Here is a 13,267-nt window from a genome sequence, read left to right as displayed (position 1 = left end):
TGCGCTGGGCTCAGGCTAAGGGGCTGTTTAATGGCAGTGTAGATGGGCTTAGGCTGAAGCCCGAGGTCTGGGACTCTCACAGGGTTCTAGAGCCTGGTCTCCAGCCCAAGCCTGAATGTCTACACTGCCATTTAACAGCCCCTTAGCCCAAGCCCCTTAGCCTGAGCCAGCTGGCATGGGCCACCAGGAGGTGTCTAATTGCAGTGTAGACAACTCCAAAGAGAACTGAGGTTGTTCAGAACTTTCCAAGATGTGCTCAGCACCTTGAAGGTTCAGGCCAATAAATGGGCGACACAGTGATAAATACTCTCCACTCATGTCTGCAGCATCTCAGTCTATACAGGTGCAGCACGGATGGGCACTGACCTGCTATTGAAATTGCTGACTCTCTCTTCTGGTTGAGTTGGAGGTTCCTGACACAGCAGGACAGTTTCTCGTTAGACTCTTCTGTTACAACAATGGCAATCTCTGTTTGAAACAGGTCATCGGCCTCTGGGGTTATTTCTTTAGAGGCTGATGGTAACGTCTTCCCCTGGAGATCTCTCCACTGAACCTCGGGCTCTGGGTACCATCTGGATGATCGACACACAACCCGGATCCCTCCATCCTGATGTCCCTCCACTGAGATGTCAGGATCAGAGCCCAAACCTACAGAAGAAATAAATGAACTTGTGATAATCCTGCAGTGCCCAGTAAAGAGCCAAAAGCTTTATTACACTGTTATCAAAAGCAATTTCCTGTTAAACTAATAATCAAATGTGAGTCCACGAGTGTGGTTGGTCAGTTAATCTGGTCAGATTCATATTTGATTGATAGTAAAATTAATATTAATGTCAGGGCTGTTCTATGCACAAATTTGCTCCACTTTAGTTAAACTGGTTTGGTTAATCAAGTGCAAATCCCTGTGTGGACACTCTTAAATTAAGAAGGAATTGACTCAAGCTAAATCAATATAAGCCATTTCCAAACTCTTTTAGGAGTGTCCACACAGAGCTTTGCACTAGTTCATCAAAACCAGTGTCCATGTATGTGTAGACAAACATTAAATTAATTCACAAATAAAAAACCCTTGTAATAGGGGAGTTTGGGTTGCTTGGCAGTGTCTTGTAGCCTTCCAGAATAAATAAGTGAACAGCAGAAAACTGATACAACTGAAAGCCAGGAAATACATTCAGCAGAACAGAAACACAAAGACTCAACAAGGAAATGTAGGGTTAAGGTAACATCTCTCACACCAGATTACACTTGGGGGGTTTATTATTGATGAGCTAAACTGAAATAAAATTATCTTAATTGAAACAAGAGTCTTGTACCTTAATCAAAAGTGTGAATTCAAACAGATTTCGTTATTACAGGGTCAGTGTGTGTGCAGAGAGGCCCTTAGGCGGTTTGGAAATTTCACACAGACCATTCTAGAAAGGAAAACAACCTACAAAGAGAGATAAAGAAGCTACGAGTGTCTGGAGCCTTCCCCATATGGGATTCTTGACTAGAAGACCATAGGCTGTGGAGTGCTCTCCCAGCAGGGGTGTGACTCACAAGGCTTTGGTCTGACAGACTCATAGGAAATGCCCAAGAGCCACAGACAAGAATTGAGGTTAAAAGGCCTGATATGAAAATTCTATGTAACCCCCCATGCTTCTGTTGCGGTTCCTTTTAAATAGTCCACTGATTCCCGCTAGCTGGGGACTCACAGGTAAACAAAGGAAAAAGTTCATGAGCCCTTGCAGCAAGCTCAATAGGGTGGGGGCTAATTCCACTCCCAAATACAGTCAAAGCTGTTTTATCTGGCATGTTGCGGGGGGGGGGGGGGGGGGGGGGGGGGGGCGGGGGGGGAAAAAAGGTTGTTAAATAAGGGGGGGGGGTGGGGGGGGGGGGGGGGGGGGGGGGCGGGGGGTGGGGACGCAGGAGGGGGTGTGGAGCGCAGGATCTGGGAGGGAGTTTGGGTGATGGAGGGGGTTTGGGGAAGGGGGTTGGGAAGCAGAAAGGGGGGCGGGGTGCCGGATCCTGGGGCGCTCACCTCAAGCAGCTCCCTGCAAGTGGCGACCTGTCCTTGCTGCTTCTAGACGGACACATGGCAGGTGGCTCCGCGTGCTGCCCTCACCCCTCACTGAGGGAACTGCAGCCAATGGGAGCTGTGGGCGGAGGTAGCATGCAGATCCTCCTGGCCACCCCTCTGCCTAGCAGCAGCTGGGACAAGTCACTGCTTGCAGGGAGCCACCCGCATGCCCTCCCACCCCGCAACCCCCTGCCCTGGGCTCCCTCCCAAACCCAAACTCCCTCCCAGATCCTGTGCCCCAGCCCTACACCCCAACCCCCAGCCCTGCACCCCCTCCCGTACCCAAACTCCCTCCAGAGCCCACACTCCGTAACCCCTCCTGTGCTCCAACCCCCTGCCAGCCCCACGCCAAGAGGATTATAAACTGGAATTTCAATGATGATCAGAAATGCCAGTTTATAGAGTTTTCTGGCTGGTGAAGTGCCAGATAAAACAGCTTTTACTGTATGAAGAAAAAAAGTTGCCAAAATCTTAAGTTAGTTTAGCCAGACCCAGAGGGAATCAGCCATATCAGATCTCCACCCTGAGCACCATAGTCACAGGCCTGTTTTACTAATTGCAGCAAGAAGATAACCACAACAACAAGGATATCAGCCTATTGGAAGAACTGGGTGCTTGCTGCTTGTTCAGCTCATGGCAGCGTGGTGATATGAATGCCACTTCAGTAATGTATGTTTTAAAATGCACAGGATTTGAGGCCTGGGAACCATTTGGTAGTGAAGAAATCTGTATGTTTGATGCTAATTTCATTGTTGTTTGTGAAGCGTTTGGATATAATGATAAGATTGTGTCTAGATTTATGAGGAGTCTCAGTTAACCCTCAGCTTGTCCTCTTATGAACCTAATGATTGTTTTAGTTTGAGCACTTTACTTCATTGTGGTGTCTTGCTCCAGTCTGGAAGAAATTCAGGATATGACTATGAGCATCCATGATTCTCCAAATGTGCATATTTAATCTCATGTGTTATTTATGCCCCTTTCTGTTCCTGCAGTAAAATGGAATTATAGTGGGTGCTTGTGTAACCAAAGTTTGGTGGGTTACATGTACATTACACAAGGGAATGCCTTGTGGTTATAAAGTAATATCCAGTCATGGCCATGATTGGCAGCTCAGGTTACCCACAGTTGATAGTTATTGTGCTGTGGATGGCAGTGAGTGGCTGGAAGGGTTTTAAGTAGAATGTAACGCTGTCAGTGCATTAAAATTAAAATGATGAGATAGCCAATAATTCCAAAACACTTGTAATTTGTGTATGATTGTCTGTCATACAGCAGCGATTAGAGGCCCCAGTCTGGGACATAGGTGCCAACTTTTCCTGGCACCGGTGGATGCTCGAGCCCTCTCCCGCCCCTGCCCTGCCCCCATTCCGACCCCTTCCCCAAAGTCCCCGCCCCACCTCCACCCTGCCCCTATTGGACCCCTTCCCCAAATCCCGGCCCTGGCCCTGCCTCTTTCCCGAGCATGCTGCATTCCTCCTCCTCCACCCTCCCTCCTAGCGCTTGCTGCGCGAAACAGCTGTTTCATGGCGCAAGCACTGGGAGCTAGGGGGAGAAGCGGGACATGGCACGCTCAGGGGAAGAGGCAGAGCAGAGGCGGAGGTGAGTTAGGGCAGGGGGGCAGGGTGGGGAGCTGCCGGTGGGTGCAGAGCACCCACCAATTTTTCCCCGTGGGTGCTCCAGCCCCAGAGCACCCACAGAGTCGGCACTTATGGTCTGGGGCCCTGGTGTGTTGGGCACTGCACACACATCACAGGAGATAGTCTGTAGCCTGAAGAGTTTACAGTCTAAACAGGCAAGATGGACAAAGGGTGAGAGAGGAAACAGAGGCACAGAGACTTGCTCAAGTTCATGCACAGCTCAGTGGTAAAGGCAGGAATAGAACCCCTGTCCCTTGACTCTCAGTCCACTGCGCTATCCACTGGCTAACCCTGCCTCTCATTTAATGGTGTTCTAGCTTATGTGCACATGCTTCATATTGCCTACAATCGTGGGGAGCTGCTACATAATCCTGCAGTTTCCTGAGCAGGAACAAGAGACTGGTTCTTCCTTTAATGAACACAAACAACACCTCTCAGCAGGAACAAAGGGTTGGATCAGAAGAACCATTGGAAGGAGCTGTGCACTGCTTAACTGATGGGCAGGGAGGTTAAAGTCTTCCACTACTTCCACTTAGGCCATGTCTACACTACCCACCAGATTGGCGGGTAGTAATCGATCTATCGGGGATCGACGCCCGTACTCCACCTCAGCAGGAGGAGTAAGCTGAGTCGACGGGGGAGCCGTGGCGGTTGACTCGCCGCTGTGAGGATGGCCAGGTAAGTCGAATTAAGATACTTCGACTTCAGCTACGCAAATAGCATAGCTGAAGTTGCATATCTTAGATCGATTCCCCCCCCGCGCCCCAGTGTAGACCAGCCCTGGTTACAAAGATAATTTTACAATCATTTGTGACCCCCTTGGGCAGAGGAAGTGCTGGGTGTTCCAGGAGAAGGAGAGTGGAGAAAGGGAGAACAAGAGGGCGTGCGTATCTGTACCTCCTGACAAGAGGCCTACAGCAAGAGGCCCTCGCCTAGTGAAGCAGCTGAGAACCTGTCCAAAGCCTAGGAGGGACAATGTGGCTGACTGTGGACACCCCAGGATGGGAGCCAGGAAGAGCACTGTGCCAGGGAGGAATCATCCGAGAAGGACAAACCAGAGCCAGACCCAGTTTTGCTGTCACCCAGAGCTGTATGGGGCTGTGAGTACTGGGGCTTGTGACTTTGCATTGGGATTAAGGTGGGAGGCTGTTAGCTAGCTAAGTGGGGAGGTTGTTGCTCTGTGGGGCTTTGCAGAGAGCGGCAGAAGAGGGCACTGGAGGGGTTTGCTGTGGAAAATTCATTGGTGTCAAAGACGACCAGAAGCACCCAAGACTCACTGCTGCATGGGAACTCAACTCAGGACTCCTGAACTCTAAGTGTAGACACAGAGCTCGGTGTCTGCCCTGTGACAATGTGCTTGGCATCTCCCATTTTTTATTGTGGTACCACTGGGCCCATGAGTCCTTGGGTTGACTGTAAGCTGTTTTACCGGTGCTCCCATATTTTCCCCCTGTTGTTTTTCTATCTTCATTCCTCTGTAAATAAATATTTCCCTTTCCTATACTCACTGATCTATTCCGGGGTGTGTGCATTTACACTGGAGGGTCAGAACAGGTGCCCCTGGGTTGGAAGGGAGTTACCCCGGTGTGCTCCAGTGTGCACCTGTTCTTGGCCAGAGCTGCTCTGCAGAGCAGACTCCATTTTGGCCATGAAGGCTCTATAGTTACATACTAATTCCCACAAACTACTTCCCAGTGCAGAATTACAGTCTCCCAGCAGGGCCTGGTGCCTTTCCAAATGCAGGGAGCAGCTAAACTTACATTCCTGAAACCCAAGAGATACAAAGTAACGGCACACAGCGCCCCAGCCCTGCAACCTTAACTCTGCCTCCTGGGACTGGCAATAGGCACGGGGAGCGGTTCAGTGAGAGTGGTGCCATAATAAACAGGCACGAGGAAGGTGCCATTGCTGGTGTTGTGTTTCTTGGATTTGGATTCCAGCATCTATCTGCCTGCACTCCCACTGCCTTCCCCGTGTTCAGAGTAGCTGTAGTGACTGGGGGAGGGGTTAGTTAGAGCAGGCTGGCAGAGCTGTCACTCAGGTCACTGTGATATGACGAGAGGGATCAGGTATGCGTCTCACTGGACTGCCGAGGTCTGTACGCTGTGTCAGCAGAAGTGCAGCGGCTCTTAACCTTTCAGGAGTCTGATTTGTCTTGTGTACCCCCAAAGTTTCACCTCCCTTAAAAACTACTTGCTTACAAAATCAGACATAAAAATACAAGTGTCACAGCCGCTATTACTGAAAAATTGCTGACTCCTCATTTTTACCACATAATTATAAAATAAATCAAGTGGTATATAAATATTGAACTTACATTTCAGTGTATAGCGTATAGAACAATATAAACAAGTCATTGTCTGTATGAAATTTTAGTTCGTACTGACTTTACTGGTGCCTTTTATGTAGCCTGTTGTAAAACTAGGCAAATATCTAGATGAGCTGATGTACACCCTGGAAGATCTCTGCGTACCCGCAGGGGTACATGTACCCCTGCTTGAGAACCATTGCTCTAATGACCTCAAATTTATGCCACTAACCGTACCCCAGACACCAACAAGCCACAGAAATATTCAAGACAATCTGAGTATGAGTGTGAATTTTAGAGCCCTTAGGAAAAAAGCAGCTGTTAAACAGTGAACTAGAACAAACCTTAACCAGAGCAGAGCTACTGCCCCACTGTAACAAGGAAAGTCAACCGTCATCTCACAATGAACCCTCAGACTCCACTTATTGCCCTGTTGAAGACGTCAAAGTATCAGAAGAAATTACTGACCTGCCACCTGCAGTTCCAATATAGCTTCTTCATAAGAGACACTGGAGTCAAAATAACACGTGTAGTACCCATCGTCGGAGGGTCGGATATCGCGTATTCTCAGAGAAACTCTCCCATTGGTGATGTCGTCTTTCAAGAGTTCAGTTCGCCCTCCATATTCCGGCATCTGCTCTCCATACCGATCCCGCCCACCATGGTACAGGTGCACGACTTCAGAGTACTTGGATCGGAACCATCTCACCTCCATGTTCTCAGCGCTCATCCTGGGGGAGAGGTGGCAGGACAGGACGGCCTCCCCACCTAGGGAGGCAATGACTGGATGGTTAGGTCCAGTCACTGTGAATTGTGCTGTGAAATGTACAAAGGAAAATGGAAATTAAATCGGCGAGTGGCTGGGGGTGGCATTTACCTCAGCAGTAAAACTCACAGTAAGAGAGCACCCTGGGTTAGAAGTGAACACCATGTCCCCATGCAGTACCCTAGGCAAGTCTGTGAGTTCAGAGAGTCACAGGCTTGGGGTAACTGCACCTCTGACCCCTCTGTGGTCTGCTCAAGGCATGTCCCCTTAGGTCTCAGGCCTCCAGTCGTCACCTCTCTCTGAACAGGGACCCACGGCCCTCTCCCTCCACACTGGGGTTTCAGGCCCCTCAATTTACTGTGGTTTTCCCAGCAGGCCTGATCAAAGACCAGCATCTGTGCTTTGTTTTCTCTCTCAGGGCTATGAACAGCTTGTGCCAGTGGCTACCAATAACCAAAGAGCTCTTCCAAAGCAGAGAACATTTAAGGAGAAAAGCCTGACAGAGGAAAGTTACCATAAACCCATCAAAGGTCTGAACACATGTTACACTTGTGCTGAAGGATTCTCATCTGGTACATGGGATGCACTGGTAGGGTTCAAAGTCTTTCAAACCTTTCTGTAAAGGTTGTCCTCTTGGTTAACAGGTCATGTCACTTTGTAGCCCAAGATCTTAGGTCTCTGGTCAGTTCAAATCCAGCTTTTAAACCAAAAATCTTTGTTCTCTTGGGCTTCTGGACCTGGTCTCAGGGCCGGCCTTAGGAAAAATAGTGCCCTGGGCAAACTTGTATTTTTGTGCCTCCCCCCATCACCCTGGGCACCCACAGGCTTCCCACTTCCCCATCACCTCCTTGCCCTACTGCCTCCCCCAAGTGCTTAATTTATATTGAAAGAGATGCTAGAGCTCAGCGCCGGCACTGGTAGGGTGGCCTGATAGTGGTGGCTGCTGTTCGGGTGCCCAGCTCTGAAGACAACAGTCCCACCAGCAGCAGCACAGAAGTAAGGGTGGTATGATATATGGTATAATGCTACCCTGACTGCCAGGACCGGCTCCAGGGTTCTTGCCGCCCCAAGCAGACAAAATAAATAAATAAATGCCACAACCGGGATCTGCGGCAACAATTCAGCAGGAGGTCCTTCACTGCAAGCAGGAGTGAGGGACTCTCCATCTAATTGCCACCGAATAGCTAGACGTGCTGCCCCTCTCCCGAGGGGCCACCCCAAGCACCTGCTTGGTAAGCTGGTGACAGCCTACTGATAGCCTGCAGCTCAAGACAGGCTTCACACTATCACACAGGGGCTGCATCTTGCCAGAGCCCACAGCCTTTGGGCCACTCCTGGCTCACCGGGTGCCATTTCTGATTTTGGGGAGTGGGGGCAATTTTAACTGTGATTACAGGGGCTACTTAGGTACCTGAAAATGCTAGGGTTTGGTTTTTTTTATATAACTTAGTAATTAGCTAACAGGAGCACTGTATCTAATTCCTAGAGGTAAGCAGGGTCTGAATGAACTCTCCCCTGACAGCTAGCTGAGACCGGGAGAGACTTCAGGAGCAAACTGTATTTACATGAACACACCTACTCTGCATAAATATCTAGCAGACAGGAGCTGTGTAGCTCCAAGTGATCAACTGTGGCTGGTGTTGGGTTACAAATCACTTTAGTACTGAATGCAGGGGTAGTGAAATGCTGTTATCAGTGTTGTTGTCTTTATTGTCTGAGTAGAAGGGAGCAGAACTGTTCTTAACTTGTCCCAAATGAGGGGTCACCCTGAGCTGAAAGGACCTCACAAAGCCAGGGGATGGAATGCCAGCCCTTCTTGGGAAAACAGAGCAGGAATGGGGGCAAGTGTTTTAGCTGGGTGGTATGATGCCCTTTAAGGGTTCCTGGTGTGGTTTAACTTGTTCTTCCTCATGGTTCAGCAATAGTGTTAAATAGATTCCATTAGGAGCCTTTTGTTATTTAGTGTTTAGAAGAACTGATAATTGCTTCTGTGGGGATAGTGTCTCTGCCCAGCCTCAGAGCTGCCAGTCACTAAAAGCTAGATAGAACCTCAAGAGACTGACCTGCTGAGGTCACTAGCAGACACAGGTGGTAAAAGGTGATTGGCAAGAGGAACAGGGCTGGTGGGGTAACTAGCCAGAGCAAAAAGAACAGGAGTACTTGTGGCACCTTAGGCCTGGTCTACACTAGGCGTTTATGTCGAAGTTAGCGCCGTTACATCCAATTAACCCTGCACCCATCCACACCGCGAAGCTATTTACTTCGACATAGAGGTCTCTTAAATTCGACTTCTGTACTCCTCCCCGACGAGGGGAGTAGCGCTAAATTCGACATGGCCATGTCGAATTAGGCTAGGTGTGGATGGAAATCGACGCTAATAGCTCCGGGAGCTATCCCAGAGTGCACCACTCTGTTGACGCTCTGGACAGCAGTCCGAGCTTGGATGCTCTGACTAGCCACACAGGAAAAGCCCCGGGAAAATTTGAATTCCTTTTCCTGTCTGGGCAGTTTGAATCTCATTTCCTGTCTGGACATCGTGGCGAGCTCAGCAGCACTGGCAACGATGCAGAGCTCTCCAGCAGTGATGGCCGTGCAATCTCAGAATAGAAAGAGGGCCCCAGCATGGACTGATCGGGAAGTCTTGGATCTGATCACTGTGTGGGGCGATGAGTCCGTGCTTTCCGAGCTGCGCTCCAAGAAACGGAATGCAAAGATCTACGAGAAGATCTCTAAAGACATGTCAGAGAGAGGATACAGCCGGGATGCAACGCAGTGCCGCGTGAAAATCAAGGAGCTGAGACAAGGCTACCAGAAGACCAAAGAGGCAAACGGACGCTCCGGATCCCATCCCCAGACATCCCGTTTCTACGAGGCACTGCATTCCATCCTAGGTGCGGCCGCCACCACTACCCCACCACTGACCGTGGACTCAGAGGATGGGATATTGTCCACGGCCGGTTCCTCGGACATGTTAGCAGACGGGGAAGATGAGGAAGGAGATGAGGAGGACGAGGCAGTCGACAGCGCTTACAACACTGATTTCCCCGACAGCCAGGATCTCTTCATCATCCTTACAGAGATCCCCTACCAACCATCCCCAGCCGTTAACCCGGACACAGAATCTGGGGAAGGATCAGCCAGTAAGTGTTTAAAACATGTAAACATTTATTTTTAACAGAACAGGAATATTAAGAATAACAACAATGGGTTTCTCGTGATTAATTTGCCCTAGGCGCTTAACGTTTCAGTCCTGGGCAGTGCAACTATTGAAAAAAAATCTAACAATGTCCGGTTTAGCATGATTGTTCTGCCCAAGCCGCTCTACTGTTTAGTCCCTGCCAGTGCAGCTACAGTAAAATGCGGTCTATATGTCCGGGGATAGAGCAGAAATCCTCCTGGGACATCTCGAGGAAGCTCTCCTGGAGGTAATTGGAAAGCCGTTGCATCAGGTTCCTGGGGAGAGCGGCCTTATTGGGTCCTCCATAGTATGACACGTTTCCGCGCCACGAGACAATCAAGTACTCAGGGATCATTGCCCTGCACAGCAGGGCGGCATACGGCCCTGGTCTTTGGAGGCTTTCCCGAAGCATTCTCTCTCTCTCGCTCTCAGAGATCCTCATCAGGGTGATGTCGCCCATGGTGACCTGCTTTGAATTAGGTAGGGGAATGTTAGTGTTGGGACTGCTTGCCCGTTCCTTTACAGAACTGTAACCACTGGTTTGCAGCCAGGCGGTGGAGGCGGGAGAGGGGCAGCACACAGGGATCGTTCCCGGGGACAGTCGCGAGGGGGTGGGACAGGGGCAGAGTTCCTGCTTGCCGGATTGCTGGCAGCAGGGACTGACATTGCTTTCAATGTGAACGGAGGCCAGTGCTAATATTAAAGTTTTAAGTTGCCACAAGTCTACAGCTTACCATGTCTGCCTGCTACACAAATTCCGGTGTCCTGCCCCGCTTCTCAGATCTGCAGTGCAAGACCCCAGGCACTGAATGCGAAGGCCGAGAATTCGACCTTGTCCAGAGTGCGCATGTGATAGGTGCTATGCATGGTCTTGTTCACAGAGAAAGACTATGTTCTTTGTTCACAACTACATTTATCTTTCTGAGGAATTCACTCCCTTTTTCCCATTCCCACAGCCACATCTGCGACTGTCTCACAACCTAGCCTGGCATCACACTCCCAGAGGCTAGCGCGGATTAGGAGTAGGAAGAAGAGGACACGGGAGGACATGTTCTCGGAACTTATGGGCTGCTCCTGAGCCCAGGCAGCACAGCAGACCCAGTGGCGGGAGAACTTGTCCCAAATGCACCAAGCACACATGGAACGGGAGGAGAGGTGGCGGCAGGAAGACCAGCAGGCGACTCAAATGCTGCTTGGACTGATGAGGGAGCAAACGGACACGCTCCGGCGCCTTGTGGATGTTCTGCAGGAACGGAGGCAGGAGGACAGAGCCCCGCTGCAGTCTATCTGTAACCGCCCTCCCCCGCCACCAAGTCCCATACCCCCCTCACCCAAAGTGCAAAGAAGGAGGGGCGGCAGAGTCCGTGCAAACTCTCACTCCACCCCTGCAGAGAGCTCTAGTAGTAGAAGGCTCTCATTCCCCAAAATTTGACAAGTTCTTTCCTTCCCGCCTCACTCAAGCCCCCGTCCAAGTTTCACCTCCCAGTTCAATGTGTAGTTGCTAATAAAAAATACGTTTCTGTTAATTACTGTTTCCATCATGTTCTTTTGGAGGAGGGGGGAAGGGGGATGGTAATTGGACAGGACAGTCACCTTTGGCAGGGTACATAGGCGGGGGCAGGCCCAGCAGCAGGGCACATACACAGTGCAGTCACTAGTTACCCTGGTCAGTCTGGGAGGTGGTTTTCATGTTCTGTGGTGGGGGGTGGGTTGTTCTGTGACTTTGTGGCGGTGGAGGGCAGTTACAGATCTTATGCGGCGGTCCTTATCCTGGATCACAGAGCCACGCAGCAGGGGATCTGTAACCGTCCTCCCCCTGCCACAAAGTCACATAGCCCCCCCATACACACAGTCCCGATCAGGAGGGGTGACAGGCTCCGTTGAAACAACCAGTCCACCACAGCGGAGCCTGTCAATCCTGGAGTTTAGAAGCGTCATTTGCGTCACTACACTACACCCGCTCCCCACCACAGTCTGCGTCCCAGGTTTAAAACATTCCCGCGAAAACAGTAATAAAGAAAACGGTGTTCATTAACAAAGTAGAAGTGATTTTATTTCTAAACGTGTGTTGGAAGGGGGTGAAGGGGGTATGTAACTGGAGAGGATAGTCAACATTAACTGGGTAAAGAAACGGGGCCAGGTTCTGCTTCTCTGTACAGTAACTTAAAAGTCACAGGTTACCCTGCTCAGTCAGGAACCTAGCTTTCAAAGCCTCCCAGATGCACAGCGCATCCCGCTGGTCTCTTCTAATCGCCCGGCTGTCTGGCTGGGCGTAATCAGAAGCCAGGCTATTTGCCTCAACCTCCCACCCCGCCATAAAGGTCTCCCCCTTGCTCTCACAGAGATTGTGGAGCACACAGCAAGCTGCTATAACAATGGGGATATTGGTTTTGCTGAGATCACAGCGAGTCAGTAAGCTTCTCCATCTCCCCTTGAGACGGCCAAAAGCACACTCCACCATCATTCTGCACTTGCTCAGCCGGTAGTTGAAGAGTTCTTTTTCACTGTCCAGGGCGCCAGTATATGAGCCAGGGCATTAGCGGGTAGGCTGGGTCCCCGAGGATGACTATAGGCATCTCCACATCCCCAACAGTTATTTTGTGGTCCGGGAAGTAAATACCTTGCTGCAGCCGTCTAAACAGACCAGAGTTCCTGAAAACACGAGCGTCATGAACCTTGCCCGGCCATCTGACGTAGATGTTCGTAAAACGTCCCCTGTGGTCCACCAGTGCTTGCAGCACCATGGAAAAGTAGCCCTTTCTGTTAATGTACTGGCTGGCCTGGTGGTCCGGTGCCAGGATAGGGATGTGAGTTCCATCTATGGCCCCACCGCAGTTTGGGAATCCCATCGCTGCGAAGCCATCTATGATCGCCTCCATGTTTCCCAGGGTCACTACCTTTGACAGCAGTACATCAACGATTGCCTTGGCTACTTGCATCACAACAACCCCCACGGTAGATTTGCCCACGCCAAAGTGGTTTGCGACTGACCGGTAGCTGTCTGGCGTTGCAAGCTTCCAGAGGGCTATGGCCACTTGCTTCTGGACAGTCAGGGCTGCTTGCATCCGGGTGTCATTGCGCTTCAGGGCAGGGGACAGCAACTCACAAAGTTCAAGGAAAGTTCCCTTCCGCATGCGAAAGTTTCGCAGCCACTGGGATTCATCCCAGACCTGCAGCACTATGCGGTCCCACCACTCAGTGCTTGTTTCCCGGGCCCAGAATCGCCGTTCCACGGCATCAACATGACCCATTGCCACCGTGATGTCCTCGGCGCTGGGTCCCGTGCTTTCTGACATGTCTGTGCTACTCTCAGACTTCA

General features: G+C 50.6%; 2 protein-coding genes across 2 annotated transcripts in view; one reads left to right on the top strand and one right to left on the bottom strand.

Moving 5' to 3' along the window:
- LOC117887162 (butyrophilin subfamily 1 member A1-like) overlaps positions 1-13,267 on the top strand; it is a 292,990-nt gene that overhangs the window by 218,913 nt on the left and 60,810 nt on the right. The gene's annotated exons all lie outside the window — the stretch shown is intronic.
- LOC117887197 (butyrophilin subfamily 2 member A1-like) overlaps positions 1-13,267 on the bottom strand; it is a 305,733-nt gene that overhangs the window by 284,379 nt on the left and 8,087 nt on the right. The window contains exons 3-4 of the mRNA XM_034789547.1: positions 6,473-6,820; positions 367-648 (exon numbers count right to left, since the gene is read on the bottom strand). Of these exons, the coding sequence (XP_034645438.1) occupies positions 367-648; positions 6,473-6,820 (630 nt within the window). The remainder of the gene's footprint in view (positions 1-366; positions 649-6,472; positions 6,821-13,267) is intronic.

This window comes from Trachemys scripta, chromosome 14 (assembly GCF_013100865.1).
Source record: "Trachemys scripta elegans isolate TJP31775 chromosome 14, CAS_Tse_1.0, whole genome shotgun sequence".
Taxonomy (NCBI): Eukaryota; Metazoa; Chordata; order Testudines; family Emydidae; genus Trachemys; species Trachemys scripta.
Note: the sequence above shows the minus strand (reverse complement) of the source record. Positions and strands in the feature narration are given on the sequence as shown.